At 41.7% G+C, this 16,642-nt stretch overlaps 1 protein-coding gene across 1 annotated transcript in view; it reads right to left on the bottom strand.

Moving 5' to 3' along the window:
• The window catches only part of LOC115085355 (aquaporin-4-like), a 127,784-nt gene that overhangs the window by 13,227 nt on the left and 97,915 nt on the right, over nt 1–16,642 (bottom strand). The window contains exon 4 of the mRNA XM_029591269.1: nt 14,245–14,409. Within this exon, the coding sequence (XP_029447129.1) occupies nt 14,245–14,409 (165 nt within the window). The remainder of the gene's footprint in view (nt 1–14,244; nt 14,410–16,642) is intronic.

The following is a 16,642-nucleotide window of genomic DNA, read 5'->3' as shown; positions in this document are numbered from 1 at the left end:
GTAAACAGAGTTTCATCTACTCCACTCCCCTCCAGTTTCTTGTTAACTAGCGACGGTCCTTCTCCAGGGTCCTCTTTAGTGAACACCGAACTGAAGTATTTATTTAATATTTCTGCCATTTCTTCATCTCTCTCCACACATTGATCCTTTTCACCTTTCAATTTCACTATACCACTTTGCACTTTTCTCCTTCTCTGAAAAATATTTTGTCACCTTGCTTTTCATCTCCCTCAGTTCCACCAGATATTCTTCCTTGTGATCCTCCCTTTGGGATCCTTTATATTTCTTAAATGCTGTTCTTTTAACTTTTATTTTATCAGCCACCTCCTTTGAGAACCAGATAGGTTTCATTTTTCCCTTGCTTTTCTTTACTTTTCTAACATTTATTTATTTAGGAGTTTTTATATACCGATAACCGTTTGCACATCGTATCTGTTTACAAGAAACAGTAACGTTTACATGGAACAATTGTTATGATATAACGTTAACAAGAGAGTAATTAAATACAACAGACAGGGAGGAAAAGATAAGGCGTTAAGAGAATAGCATTAACATATGTGTGTTGGACTATGTACAGATGGTAGCATATATATATAGTTAGCAAGGAAAGGAATAAATAAGTCGTTCATAAAATAAAATAGCATAACTGTATAATAGGTAACATGTATAATTAACAGATGACAAATAAGTCATCAGGGGGAATGAGGTGAGTTAAGAAGGAAGCGATGGAAGAGCTATGTATGGGGTGGGGGGGCAGAGGTGAAGGTAGGGGGGATACAGGTTAACAAGCGTGAATGCTTGTTGAAATAATTGGTAGGAGAAATGGTTTGTCAAAAGCCTGTTTGACTTACCATATAGATTAGTTGCCTTGGTTATTGCTCCTTTTAGTTTGGCCCACTGTTGTTCCACATCTCTCATTTTCTCCCAGCCTTCTAGTACTTCTAGTACTTCCTCCAGCTACTTCCCCATTTCAACAAAGTCCGTGTTTTTGAACTGCAAAACTCTGGTTTTTGTGCGACTTCTCCATATCCTATTGTGATATGAAACCATACCGTTTGATGATCACTGGTGCTGAGGTGGACATTATCTCTGTTAGTGAGCACTAAATCGAGTATAGCTCCCTCCCTCATGGGTTCCATTACCATTTGTTTGAACAGAGCCCCTTGCAGGGCATCCACTATCTCTCTACTACTGTTAGATTCTGCAAAAGGGATTCTCCAGTCTACATCCGGCAGATTAAAATCTCCAACAATCACCACTTCTCCCCTTCTTTCCCATCTTTTGGATGTCTTCAACCAGATCTCTGTCAAGTTCTTCCATTTGAATTGGAGGCCTGTAAACCACTCCAATAAAAATGGATGCCCCATCATCTTTTTTTTAGGTTGGTCCATGGTGCTTCTTCTTTGCCCCTTCTTCCTTGCAGCTCAGATGCTTCGATATTGTTTTTGACATAAAGAGCCACTCCTCCCCCTTTTCTGTCCTCTCTGTCCTTCCTTAACAAGTTATAGCCTGATATGGCCTATCCGAATCATGAGATTCTGTGAACCTCGTCTCCATGACAACAAAATTGTCCAAGTCCGCCTCCACCATTAGGGCTTGCAGATATGGGATTTTAGTGCCCAAACTACAAGCATTTGTGCTCATAGCTTTCCAGCTTTTCTCATTCAGGTTACTGCTTTTCTTGGACTCCTTTTGTGACTTACTTAGCTGACTTTTGTTATCCACTTCACCCTTTTCCATTGCATTTGTATTTGGGGGGTGACATTCTAATTTCCTTCTGCCACCCCCGGCATCTAGTTTAAATGTCTTATGACATAGCATTTGAATTTATCTCTTCAGATCCTTTTTCCTGCCATAGATAGATGTAAGCCATCTTTGACAAAGAACTTTTTACTGTTCCATACACGGCCATAAATCAATCACCTGGACCAGATGGTATACACCACAGAGTTCTAAAATAACTCAAAACTGAAATTATAGATCTATTACTAGTAATTTCTAACATGATTAAAATCATCTATTGCATCTGAACACTGGCATTATAGTGGCCACTCTCCAATCCTTAAACAAGGCACCAGGGGTGATCCAGAAAACGATAGACCAGTGAACCACAAACATGAGATATATTTGCATAAAATGAAGACAGTGCATGCAAATCTATTGTCTGCATATTCACAAAAAACCAGACCTAACTGTGGCTCTTGAGGACAAGAGTTGGCCACTTCTGATATAGACAGACATGATTTAATAATACAGAGCCAACATGGAATTTAACCAAGGAAAATCTTACCTCACCCATCTCCTACATTTTTTTTTGAAGGTGTTAAACATGTAGGTAATGGTGAGTCAGTGGATATAGTGTATCTGGATTTTCAGAAGGCATTTAACAAAGTCCTTTATGAAAGACTCTTAAGAAAATTAAAATGTCATGAGATAGGAACTGGTTAAAAGATAGTCCTATTCTATTTCCTAAACATTTAGTTTTCTCAGTAGAGAAAGGCAAATAGTGGTATGCTCCAGGGATTGGTACTGGATTGGTACTTGATTGGTAGTGGGCAGGTACTTTTCAACATATATATAAATGATTTGGAAAAGAGAACAATGACAGCTAGATTTTAAAAGTGTTGCTTGCACAAAATTGGTCCCATTCATGTGTATGTGGGCCGTGCACAAGCAACGTGAACTTTAAGAAACTGGGAAGTCCGCACATCAAGAATAAGGAGGCAGAAAAGGGTTGGGGCTAAGACATACATGCACAACCCCTGAAATTTGCAAGGCTGACCATGGCATCATGTGCCAACTTTCACAGGTAACTTTACTACTGGTCCTGATGGGGGTGCAAGTCTGAAGATTAGACCCTTTGAACCCTACTCCACCCCCCCCCCCAAGTTGAAAGTACCCCTCTTATAGTGGAATATAGAGAGAGTGTCTCTCCCTCTCTCTCTCTCTCCTCTCCCCAGCCAGTCAACTGTGAGTATGCACTTAAAGGCTCCAACACATACGCACAGTAAAGATATTTTAAATGGTATGCATATACTTGCATGCACGATGTAAATTTGAGCGTATTTTTGCTCATGTGTCCAATATGTGCGTTAAAAGGTGCACACGTGCACCTTTTAAAATTTACTTGTGAGTGAGGTGATCAGATTTGCAGACAATACAAAATTATTTTGAATTGTTAAATCACAAGTGGGTTGTGAAAAATTGCAGAAACACCTTGCAAAACTAGTAGACTAAGCATCCAAATAACAGATTAAATTTAATGTGGACAAGTACAAAATTATGTATATAGGGAAAAATAATCCAAACTGTAGTTACAGGTTGTTAGGTTCCACACTAATAGTCCCCACCCAGGAAAAGATCTAAACGTCATTATGTACAATATATTGAACTCATCGTCTAAGTGTGAGGTGGCAAGTCAAAAGAGCAAACAGAATGTTAGGAATTATTAGGAAAGGAAAACATCATAATACCTCTGTATAGTGCCATAGTGTGACTGCACTTAGAGAACTGTGTGCAATTCTGATCATTTCATCTTTAAAAAGACATAGCAGAACTAGAAAAGGTACAGAGAAGGGCAAGGAAAGAAAATGACTCCTCTAGGAGGAAAGGCTAAAGATGTTGGGGATATTTAACTCAGAGAAGAGATGGCTAAGGGGAGAAATCACAGAAGTCTATAAAATTATGAGCGGAGTGGAATGAGTAAACATGAATCAGTTGTTTACTCTTTCAAAAAATACAAAGTCTAGGGGACTGTGGCGACCATCGCTGCTCGATGTCTCCACTCTGCCCTCTTTACCTCCTTGGTGACTCCCTCTTGCTCAAATGGAAAGTTGGCTGCCGCGGCGTCATTCTACTGACTCCCTCCAGCGTCCCCGGAGCGGCTCGACGCTGCAATCCACCATGATTCACAAGAGCTTAAGGGCGCGCACACGGCGTGGCCCCAACTGATGTACCAGCAGTGGCGCAAACCTCAGGGGCATCCCCCTGAGATGACGTCATCCGTACCGGATATATAAGGTCTCAGAAATCGCTAACTAATCAAGTTAGCAAGGGGTTACTCTACTTAAGCTGCTCTGCCTCCTCAGACTTACCAGGGGTACCCGCTCCTCGGGGGCCTAGTTCTCTCTTTGTTTTTCAGGTCACAGTCAGGAACCAGTACTCGCTCCTCGAGGGCCCATGTTCCCGGACTGGTTGCTGAATACTTATTCTGCCTGGAAGCATAGCTACCTACTGCACCAGTGAAACACCATCTCTCTCTCAGAGCTTTCCCTGGAACCAAGTACTTGCTCCTCGAGGGCCTAACTCATTCCAACACTTGGACTACTTCTAGAGACTATTGTGTGAGTGTTATTTATTTATTTATTATTTAACAGTTTTTTATACCGACCTTCATAGTAAATAACCATATCGGATTGGTTTACATTTAACAGAGGGTATAACTAAAGGAACAATTCAGGTAAACAATAGATAACAATAGATAGTAATAAGTCAAAGTTACAATCAACGGGAATCGAGAACTTGGAAGCTTAAACAAGCTGGAAAGAAGATAAAGGCAGGTAATTATTATAAAATATACGATCGTGAGACAGGGTTAAAGCTTGAAGGTGCTTTAACCTGGAGGTGCCAGAGTCCGTGTTACCAGCAAGATTCTGTTCCTGAACTTTGCATACCCTGCCTACTCACTATATTCAGTTTCTCTACAGTTCAGGTATCCAGGATTGCTGTTCTAGTACCTGAGGGACCACAGCCCTGCCGGGCACTTCCAGCTCACTGCTGCCACCTCTGGTGGTTCAATATACTGTTTAATAAAAGAACTAGTGCGTGTCCGTCTCCATACTCTGAGCCTGACCGGTGGTCCCCATTGGGATCTTCCCCCAGGGGTGTGGTCATCTGCCACCGGCCCAAGGATCCACCCACAACTACCTCAAACACCAACAGGGACACTTCATGAAATGACAATGTAGCACACTGAAAACAAATCAAAGAAAATATTTTTTTCACTCAACAAGTAAGCTCTGGAACTCATTGCCAGAGTATGTGGTAAAGGTAATTAGTCTAATTGAATTTAAACAAAGTTTGAACAAGTTCCTGGAGGAAAAGTCTATTATTCACCATTAAACTTAGGGAAAGCCACTGCTTATCCCTAGGTGTAAGCAGCATGGACTATTTCTATTGCTTAGGATCCTGTCAGATACTTGTGACCTGAATTTGCCATTATTGAAAAAAGGATACTGGACTTGATGAGCCCTTAGTCTGACCCAGTATGGCAGTTCTTAAGTTCACCTAAGGCTATTCAGCTAATGGTTAATGGATCTGTCCTGAGGAAACTTATCCAAACCTTTTATAAACTCAGCTTAATTACTATTCTTTCATTTGATTTATATTCCACCTTTCAGACCCTTCAAAGCAGATTGCATTCAGATGATGTAGACCCCAGTCAGTCAGGGTTTTCAGGATATCCACAATGAAAATGCATGAGATAAATTTGCATGCACTGCCTCCATAGCATACAAATTCTATTTCATGCATATTCAATATGGATATCCTGAAAAGCCGACAGGGTAGGGATCCCTCAGGACAGGTTTGGGAACCTATGCCCTAGTCCTAGTAGTATTGTAAAGGGTAAATAATCATTCCTATCAACTTGTTCCACACCACTCACCATTTTGTAAATCTTGATCACATCCCATCTCAGTCATCTGCTAAAGAGTCCTAACATGTTTAGCCTTTCTTCATAAGGTAGTTGTTCCATTCCCTTAACCATTTTCCTACTCTTTTTTGCACCTTTAGTTTTTTAATCTCTTTTTTTTAGATGTGGCGACCAAAACTGCAAGCAATACTCCAGGTGTAGTCTAACAATGGGTTGATACAGATCCATAATTGTATTCCCGGTTCTGTTCTCTATTCCTTTCCAAATAATTATTTGAATTCTTCTTGGTTTTCTTTTAGCCACTGCCACACAGTGAGCTAAGAATTTAAAAGCATTGTCCATAGCAACTCTAGTATGGAACCCAGCCTTGTGCAACTACAGTTTAGATTTTGTTTATCCAATGTACCGTCCACCTGGCCAAGATGGTGAGATGGACAGTGAAATACGAAAATAAATTAGGGAAGCTAACCAAATTGGTAGTGCAGTAATAATGGGAGATTTCAATTATCAACTCTTATCAGAAAGGAGTCATTAGTTAACCACCGCAACCAAAATCAGAAAATACCAAAGTGGAACTCAAGCAATATTTTATGTATAGTAGCTTAAGGTATCAGCAAGCCTGACGTTGTGTGACTTTTTCAAAGACACAAACCAGTCTTTTCAATCATTCACCATCTATAAATTTTAATGTTTTCAAAAATATTTTTGTAGATTTTTTTGCTTTTTCTTTTAAAAATAGTCCTCCATTCATGAAAAACAGACTCTTGAAGAATTTTACTTTTACATATTATCACCCAACACGGTCAGTGTTTCACTGATTAGCTTCTTCAGGGGCATGTAAAGAACATATAAACAAGAGTCTTTATCCCGTTCAAAAGGACATAACGTCTCAACTTTTTCAACCGGATCAAGGAATTAATGACTGGAAAGGGGACAGTAAGCTCCTCCTTGTTCTGGTTGAAAAAGTTGAGATATTACGTCCTTTTGAATGGGATAAAGACTCTTGTTTATATGTTCTTTACATGCCCCCGAAGAAGCTAATCAGTGAAACACTGGCCATGTTGGGCAATTATATGTAAAAGTAAAATTCTTCAAGAGTCTGTTTTTCATGAATGGAGGACTATTTTTAAAAGAAAAAGCAAAAAAATCTACAACAATATTTTTGAAAACATTAAAATTTAAAGAAGGTGAATGATTGAAAAGACCGGTTAGTGTCTTCGAAAAAGTCACACAACGTCAGGCTTGCTGACACCTTCTTAAGCTACTATACATAAAAAATTGCTTGAGTTCCACTTTGGTATTTTCAGATTTCAATTATCTCAATATTGACTAGGTAAATGTAACATTAGGACATGCTAGACAGATAAAGTTCCTAGATGGAATAAATTACAGTTTTATGGAGCAATTGGTTCAGGAACCGACGAGAGAGGGAGCAATTTTAGATCTAATTCTCAGTGGAACACAGGATTTAGTGAGAGAGGTAATGGTGGTAGGGCTGCTTGGCAATAATAATCAAAATATGATCAAATCTGAATTAATGACTGGAAAGGGGACAGTAAGCAAATCCACAGCTCTAGTGCTAAACTTTAAAAGGAAAACTTTGATAAAATGAGAAAAATAGTTAGAAAAAAACTGAAAGGAGCAGCTACAAAGGTAAAAAGTGTGCAAGAGGCCTGGACATTGTTAAAAAATACCATCCTAGAAGCATAGTCCAGATGTATTCCACACATTAAAAAAGGTGGAAGGAAGGCAAAACGATTAACAACATGGTTAAAAGGTGAGGTGAAAGAGGCTATTTTAGCCAAAAGACCTTCATTCAAAAATTGGAAGGAGGATCCAACAGAAGAAAATAGGTTAAAGCATAAGCATTGGCAAGTTAAACATAAAACATTGATAAGATAGGCTAAGAGAGAATTTGAAAAGAAGTTGGCCATAGAGGCAAAAACTCACAATAAAAACTTTTTTTTTAAATATATCCAAAGCAGAAAGCCTACAAGGATGTCAGTTGGACTATTAGATGATCGAGGGGTTAAAGGGGCATTTAGAGAAGATAAGGCCATCACAGAAAGTTTAAACAATTTCTTTGCTTCGGTGTTTACTGAAGAGGATATTGGAGAGATACCTGCTCTGGAGGTTTTCATGGGTAATGATTCAGATGTACTGAACCAAATCACAGTGAATCTAGAAATGTGGTAGACCTCATTGACAAACTGAAGAGTAATAAATCACCTGGACCAGATGGTATATACCCCAGGATTCTGAAGGAACTAAAAAATGAAATTTCAGATCTATTAGTTAAAATTGGTAACCTATCATTAAAATCATCCATTGTACCTGAAGACTGGAGGATGGCTAATGTATCCCCAATATTTAAAAAGGGCTCCAGGGGCGATCGTGAAAACTACAGACAATTTAGCCTCATGTCAGGGCCAGGAAAAATACTGGAACGTGTTCTAAAGATGAGAATCACAGAACATATAGAACGACATAGTTCAATGGAACAAAGTCAGCATGGCTTTACCCAAGACAAGACTTGCCTCACAAATCTGCTTCACTTTTGAAGGGGTTAATAAACATGTAGATAAAGGTGAACCAGTCAATGTAGTGCATTTGGATTTTCAGAAGGTATTTGACAGATTTCCTCATGAGAGACTTCTAAGAAAAGTAAAAAGTCATAGGAGAGGTGGTGATGTCCTTTCATGGATTAAAAGACAGGTAACAGACAGTAGAATTAAACGGACAATTTTCTCAATGGACGAGGGTGGGCAGTGGAGTGCCTCAGGGATCTGTACTGGGACCCATGCTTTTCAGTACATTTCTAAATGATCTGGAAAGGAATACGATGAGTGTGGTAATCAAATTTGCAGATTATACAAACTTATTCAGAGTAGTTAAATCACAAGCAGATTGTGGCAATTTCTTATATTCTTATCACTTTGCACTTCTCTACTTTAAGTGGTAATTTTCAAAAGGGACTTCTGTGGGAAAACAGTATTTTATTTGCAGAAATGCTCTTTTACAAAATTACTGCACCAATATGAGGTAAACATATAAATTTACATCATGTTCATGCATAAGTTAACCTGGACTGAGGGCAGGCATTTTAAAATATGCACATAAATTTCACAAAAAAAATATTTGCAGTCAATTTAACTTCAGCAGATAGATTTGGTAGGATAATTTAAAAAAAGGACTTATGCATGAAAGTCCAGTTTGTCTACCATATGCACATATTTGCTGATTTTTTTTATCTGTAAGTTTAAACAAATTATCCTCTAAATTTTATCTTCCATTTAGTTCCTCACTTCCCCAGTCTCACAAGATTCTCCTGCAATTCCTCAGATTCAGCTTGTATTTTGACCACTTGCAATAATTTTGTATCATCTGCAAATTTGACTGTCTCACTCTTTTCTTCCTTTTCCAGGTCATTAATGAATATGTAAAACACAACTTCAAGAACATCACTCTGAAGAAAATAGGATAAAGCATAAACGTTGGCAAGTTAAATGTAAGACATTGAGATAAGACAGGCTAAGAGAGAATTTGAAAAGAAGTTTGCTGTAGAGCCAAAAACCCACAGTAAAAACTTTTTTAAATATATCCAAAGCAGAAAGCCTATGAGGGAGTCAGTTGGACTGTTAGATGATCGAGGGGTTAAAGGGGCACTTAGAGAAGATAAGGCCATCGCGGAAAGATTAAATTATTTCTTTGCTTCGGTGTTTACTGAAGAGGATGTTGGGGAGGTACCCTTAATGGAGAAGGTTTTCATGGGTAATGATTCAGATGGACTGAATCAAATCACGATGAACCTACAAGATGTGGTAGGCTTGATTGACAAACTGAAGAGTAGTAAATCACCCGGACCGGATGGTATACACCCCAGAGTTCTGAAGGAACTAAAAAATGAAATTTCAGACCTATTAGTAAAAATTTTGTAACTTATCATTAAAATCATCCATTGTACCTGAAGACTGGAAGATAGCAAATGTAACCCCAATATTTAAAAAGGGCTCCAGGGGTGATCCGGGAAACTACAGACCGGTTAGCCTAACTTCAGTGCCAGGAAAAATAGTGGAAAGTGTTCTAAACATCAAAATCACAGAACATATAGAAAGACATGGTTTAATGGAACAAAATCAGCATGGCTTTACCCAGGGCAAGTCTTGCCTCACAAATCTGCTTCACTTTTTTGAAGGAGTTAATAAACATGTGGATAAAGGTGAACCGGTAGATATAGTATACTTGGATTTTCAGAAGGCGTTTGACAAAGGTCCTCATGAGAGGCTTCTAGGAAAAGTAAAAAGTCATGGTATAGGTGGCAATGTCCTTTCATGGATTGCAAACAGGCTAAAAGACAGGAAACAGAGAGTAGGATTAAATGGACAATTTTCTCAGTGGAAGGGAGTGGACAGTGGAGTGCCTCAGGGATCTGTATTGGGACCCTTACTTTTCAATATATTTATAAATGATCTGGAAAGAAATACGAAGAGTGAGATAATCAAATTTGCAGATGACACAAAATTGTTCAGAGTAGTTAAATCACAAGCAGATTGTGATAAATTGCAGGAAGACCTTGTGAGACTGGAAAATTGGGCATCCAAATGGCAGATGAAATTTAATGTGGATAAGTGCAAGGTGATACATATAGAGAAAAATAACCCATGCTATAATTACACAATGTTGGGTTCCATATTAGGTGCTACAAAACAAGAAAGAGATCTAGGTGTCATAGTGGATAACACATTGAAATCGTCAGTTCAGTGTGATGCGGCAGTCAAAAAAGCAAACAGAATGTTGGGAATTATTAGAAAGGGAATGGTGAATAAAACGGAAAATGTCATAATGCCTCTGTATCGCTCCATGGTGAGACCGCACCTTGAATACTGTGTACAATTCTGGTTGCCGCATCTCAAAAAAGATAATTGCGATGGAGAAGGTACAGAGAAGGGATACCAAAATGATAAGGGGAATGGAACAACTCCCCGATGAGGAAAGACTAAAGAGGTTAGGACTTTTCAGCTTGGAGAAGAGACGACTGAGGGGGGATATGATAGAGGTGTTTAAAATCATGAGAGGTCTGTTACAGTTTTAGCTGCAGTGCAACCGCCTCACCACCAGGGGTCCCTCTAGTGCTGGCTTTCCGGACAGGCCCAGTCCATCTTATCTGTCCACTCTGTGCTCTGGGTGTGTCCTTATAACCCTGCCTGACAGTTGCCTCGGTGCTTCGGCATCGAGCTCACCTGGGCTCCCTGCTCTAGCCTTGCGCGGCCTTCGGGCCTTTCCTTACCTTGCCCTGCGCGGCCTTCGGGCCTTTCCTTGCCTTGCCTTGCGCGGCCTTCGGGCCTCCTTCCTCGTTGTTCTCACCTGGCCTACGGGCCTTCTGACCTGCTTGCTCTGCTTACGGTGTGTGGCCTACGGGCCTTCTGTGTGTGTGTGGCCTACGGGCCTTCTGACCTGCCCTGCTCTGCTTATGGTGTGTGGCCTACGGGCCTTCTGTCTGTGTGTGTGGAGCCTACGGGCCTTCTGACCTGCCTTGCCCCGCTTATGGTGTGTGGCCTACGGGCCTTCTGTGTGTGTGTGGCCTACGGGCCTTCTGACCTGCCCTGCTCTGCTTATGGTGTGTGGCCTACGGGCCTTCTGTCTGTGTGTGTGGAGCCTACGGGCCTTCTGACCTGCCTTGCCCCGCTTATGGTGTGTGACCTACGGGCCTTCTGACCTGCCTTGCCCCGCTTATGGTGTGTGGCCTACGGGCCTTCTGTGTGTGTGTGTGGCCTACGGGCCTTCTGACCTGCCTTGCCCTGCTTACTGTGCCCTGACCCAGCCTGAACTTAGACTCTGCTCATTGCCGCCTGCCCTGACCCAGCCTGAACTTAGACTCTGCTCATTGCCGCCTGCCCTGACCCAGCCTGAACTTAGACTCTGCTCCTTGCCGCCTGCTCTGACCCAGCCTGAACTAGACACTGCTTATTGCTGCCTGCCTTGACCCAGCCTGGAACCAGACACTGTTTCTAGCTTCCTGTCTCTCTCCACCTGGAGCCACCCTGCTGGGTGGTGTTCACGCCTCCTGACCGGAGCCCAAGCGTAACAAGGTCTAGAACGGGTAGATGTGAATTGGGTATTTACTCTTTCGGATAATAGAAAGACTAGGGGGCACTCCATGAAGTTAGCATGGGGCACATTTAAAACTAATCGGAGAAAGTTCTTTTTTGCTCAACGCACAATTAAACTCTGGAATTTGTTGCCAGAGGATGTGGTTAGTGCAGTTAATATAGCTGTGTTTAAAAAAGGATTGGATAAGTTCTTGGAGGAGAAGTCCATTACCTGCTATTAAGTTCACTTAGAGAATAGCTACTGCCATTAGCAATGGTAACATGGAATAGACTTAGTTTTGGGGTACTTGCCAGGTTCTTATGGCCTGGATTGGCCACTGTTGGAAACAGGATGCTGGGCTTGATGGACCCTTGGTCTGACCCAGTATGGCATTTTCTTATGTTCTTAAGTATCATTTTAGCTATTCAAAGTCACAAGAACTTCCTATTTGGAGCTTAGGGCCTGATATATCAAGGCTTTTCTCCCATGCTGGAGGTCATTTTCAAAGGGGTTCCTCATGTAAATATAGCATATATAAGTTTATTTAGATGTATTAAAATGTTTTATCTGCCTACTGCTGATGCTCTAAGTGGCACACAATAAAACATTCCTAACAAAAAAACAGATATGTAAGAACCTTCTTAAATCAAATATGAAAAAACAACAGACAATTCACTGTTCAACTGCTCTTCAAAAGATAACAATCCAGGTCATGAAAATGCTTGTGTAAACAAAAAGATCTAACATAACTAAAAAAATATTGTAAGACATAAGAACTCATGAAGTGAGTTCCAAAATATAGGTGCTGCACAGAATAGGCTCTCTCACGGATTTTGGCCAATAGGGCTCCCCGAACAGAAGGAACATTAAACAATCCTTGTTGGGCATAAGTAGCATGTAGGCATGCATATACTGTTTTATAAACAAGTATGTGCGTATATTTTTGTTCTATGTCTATATTTTACAGGGGGAAACGGGACGGTCTAGAGGCATTCTGAGTATGGGTTCAGAAGTACATATAGTAGGTGCTATTTTGTAAGAGATATACACATATATGTTAGCTGACTTGTTCATACACTTTTATATCTGTTAATTGGCATGTGCAAGTGAAAATCTGACTTATCTGTTGTCAACAGTTTTTGGGTTGATGGTAAGGGAGAACTGGTAGGGATTCAGAGTGAAGTGTTAGAAGGGCTAAGTGAACTGGAGAAGGACTGGGTGAACTGGTGGAGGATTTCAAGTACTCACACATACTTTCTAAAATACCTGCCTTGGGGGTTTAATTCTGGGTGTTTAGTCACTCACAAGTACATTTCAAAAACCCCACACACGCAAAAATCAGGAGATATGCATGTGGCTGGGCTGAGCATGTGCCAAGCACATTTTTAAAATGGCCTGGCCACGCACGTATCTCCTGATACATGAGGAAGTGCCGGGTTCTTCAAAAGGGGCAGGCTGAGGACGGAAGCGGGATGGGGGCCAGTCGGGACAGCGCCATTTTGACTGTCCCGGGGAAGCACCCACCGGGAGCAGGCCTGCGCGTGCAACTGACCTCAGCTGCTGAGCAAAAGTTAAGTATAAAACCAAAAATAATTTGAGGGTGGGTTTAGGGGTCGGGGAGGAGAGGTGAGGGGAAAAGGTAGGAAGGATAGTTAGGAGGATAGGGACATTGGGACTGGGAATGGTCAGAGCGCGGCACCATGCATTTATTTTTTAAATCCCCCCTTGCATGTGTGAGACCCCATGTGCCTGCATATGTGGGCGCCAATATAAAAATCGGGTGCACATGTGCGCGCAGGAATCATTTTATAACATGCGCGCAGCAACGCCTGCATGTTATAAAATCGCCGCGTCTTTGAAAATCTACCCCTCAGTGTCACAATTATTTCACACACAAAATATATGCTTGTATGTTTATAAAATGGGTAAATAAAATATGCATTTTATTGTATTGGAAACATGCATGCATACAGTTGGAACAGAAATACGCAGTACGGTATTTTATAAACTGTGCAACTCCTCCCACACAGTTAATAAAATGCTATCATTAATCTCTGAATGTTCTCTTATGTGCATACCACAGATAGGTTTGAAAGCTGGAATCCGTGACTATGGGTAAAAAAAGTTTAGCAAATCAGGCTCTTAACCAACAGATTGAGAAATGTGTCAACTTCCTGCATAGAGAAGGCTTAAGCAGTCAATCAGATTATTCTGTAAATATATCCATTCTATAAAAGGATATATATATGGTATTTTAATTGGAGCTAAAGTCAAGAATTAAAGCAAAAGTTATAAATAATCAGTAAAGGATACTTATGGCTCTTTTTCAAAAACACACAATAAAGAGCTTTGACAATTTGCTGAGTGGGAACTTTTCTTGCCCAGTTTTACAAACTGCTCGGCAAAAGATAGAACAGGGTATTGACTTTTCCAGATTCTAAAATGAAGATGGTGAGAAAAGGATGGTACATTTAAAATATATCGTTATAATAGCTACTTACAGCAAAAAAATGTCCAATTGCGACCGATAATCCAATTGCTAAAGCTATTGAGCCTGTGGTAGCGTTCTGCTTTGAATCACAGCTGGCAAAAATAGTAAAAACTAGCTGAAACGTAATTATCAGTTCAATCAGAAGCCCATGACCAGCTGAGAGATCTTCATTTACCTAGTAATACAAAAAAATTAAAAAACACCAAAAGTGAAGAAATTCATCTTGTGCAAATTTCCTTTTGTATGCCTCATGGTAACTTGGAACATAACGATTCCCTCCAATAATTGCATAAATACAGTAGGTTATGTACGTGTTACTTATTTTGATACATCTTTTTCTTTCCCTTTTTCAGCATCTAGTGATTCATGTGCATGGCACCATGCCCCTCTCTTCAAAGGAGAGTGTCAGCAGTGGAACCCAAAATGTTGGGCAGCAGAGAAAGCAGTAATGAAGACTCACAAGAGAAAAACAGAATTCTCATGTTACAACTTGTTATAGCAGGGTGAATGCTATAATGCAAAAATTGGTTCCTTAGCAAGGTTCCTTAAATCTCCCCTAACTTGTGGCCAGGCATCATCAAGGCCCTGAAGATGCTGTGCTAACCATGAAGTCCATATATAGCTGCTGGCAAGCTAGGACAGTGAGGAGGATAAACAGCCAGGATATTCAGCAGCATGGGCATTTATCTAGCTAGCTGAGCTGGTTAACTGATTTTGCCCTGGAACACCCCTGTCCCGTACATGAGCTAGCCAGAAAACATTTTTGCTGGATGACACGTTTCCTGGCTCCTTTGAGGTTGGTCGCATAGCAGGATTTTCATATTCTGCCATTTTTCTGGCTTTCTACAAACCTACCCCTAGATTCATCAAAATGCTATAAATATAGCGGAAATAGTGCAACGAGAAAAAAAGGGGCATGGTTAGGCTAATTTCCCTGCTCCCACATTGCATAGGCAATTTCTGCAACACACAATACATTTATCACACCTGCGCCATTTTTTGCATTGCATGCTGATTAATCTACCGCAGGTGATTACCTACCAAAAAGGTTTTTATTGCACATGGAGGGAGAGAGAGGGAGGGAGGGAGGGAGCAGGAGAGAGAGAGAGTGTACCACTGTACAGGCCAATATGTAAATTTTACTATTTATTAGGGATGTGAATCGTGTCCTCGATCGTCTTAACGATCAATTTCGGCTGGGAGGGGGAGGGAATCGTATTGTTGCCGTTTGGGGGGGTAAAATATCGTGAAAAATCGTGAAAAATCGTGAAAAATCGCAAAACCGGCACATTAAAACCCCCTAAAACCCACCCCCGACCCTTTAAATTAAATCCCCCACCCTCCCGAACCCCCCCCAAATGACTTAAATAACCTGCGGGTCCAGCGGCGGTCCGGAACGGCAGCGGTCCGGAACGGGCTCCTGCTCCTGAATCTTGTTGTCTTCAGCCGGCGCCATTTTCCAAAATGGCGCCGAAAAATTGCGGCGGCCATAGACGAACACGATTGGACGGCAGGAGGTCCTTCCGGACCCCCGCTGGACTTTTGGCAAGTCTCGTGGGGGTCAGGAGGCCCCCCACAAGCTGGCCAAAAGTTCCTGGAGGTCCAGCGGGGGTCAGGGAGCGATTTCCCGCCGCGAATCGTTTTCGTACGGAAAATGGCGCCGGCAGGAGATCGACTGCAGGAGGTCGTTCAGCGAGGGTTCCGGCGCCTCGCTGAACAACCTCCTGCAGTCGATCTCCTGCCGGCGCCATTTTCCGTACGGAAAATGGCGCCAGCCATACGCGTATGGCCGGCGCCATTTTCCGTACGAAAACGATTCGCAGCGGGAAATCGCTCCCTGACCCCCGCTGGACCTCCAGGAACTTTTGGCCAGCTTGTGGGGGGCCTCCTGACCCCCACGAGACTTGCCAAAAGTCCAGCGGGGGTCCGGAAGGACCTCCTGCCGTCCAATCGTGTTCGTCTATGGCCGCCGCCATTTTTCGGCGCCATTTTGGAAAATGGCGCCGGCTGAAGACAACAAGATTCAGGAGCAGGAGCCCGTTCCGGACCGCTGCCGATCCGGACCGCCGCTGGACCCGCAGGTTATTTAAGTCATTTGGGGGGGGGTTCGGGAGGGTGGGGGATTTAATTTAAAGGGTCGGGGGTGGGTTTTAGGGGGTTTTAGTGTGCCGGCTCACGATTCTAACGATTTATAACGATAAATCGTTAGAATCTCTATTGTATTGTGTTCCATAACGGTTTAAGACGATATTAAAATTATCGGACGATAATTTTAATCGTCCTAAAACGATTCACATCCCTACTATTTATACCACTGAATGAGGAGGCACTTTTAACTGGGATGAGGTTTCGGGGGGGTGGGGTAGGTTGGGGGCAGTTTTACATACACAGTCAGAGGTACGAACAGC

Source organism: Rhinatrema bivittatum, chromosome 2, assembly GCF_901001135.1.
Source record: "Rhinatrema bivittatum chromosome 2, aRhiBiv1.1, whole genome shotgun sequence".
Classification (NCBI taxonomy): Eukaryota; Metazoa; Chordata; class Amphibia; order Gymnophiona; family Rhinatrematidae; genus Rhinatrema; species Rhinatrema bivittatum.
The sequence above is the reverse complement of the archived record's forward strand: the minus strand, read 5'-3'. Positions and strand labels throughout refer to the sequence as shown.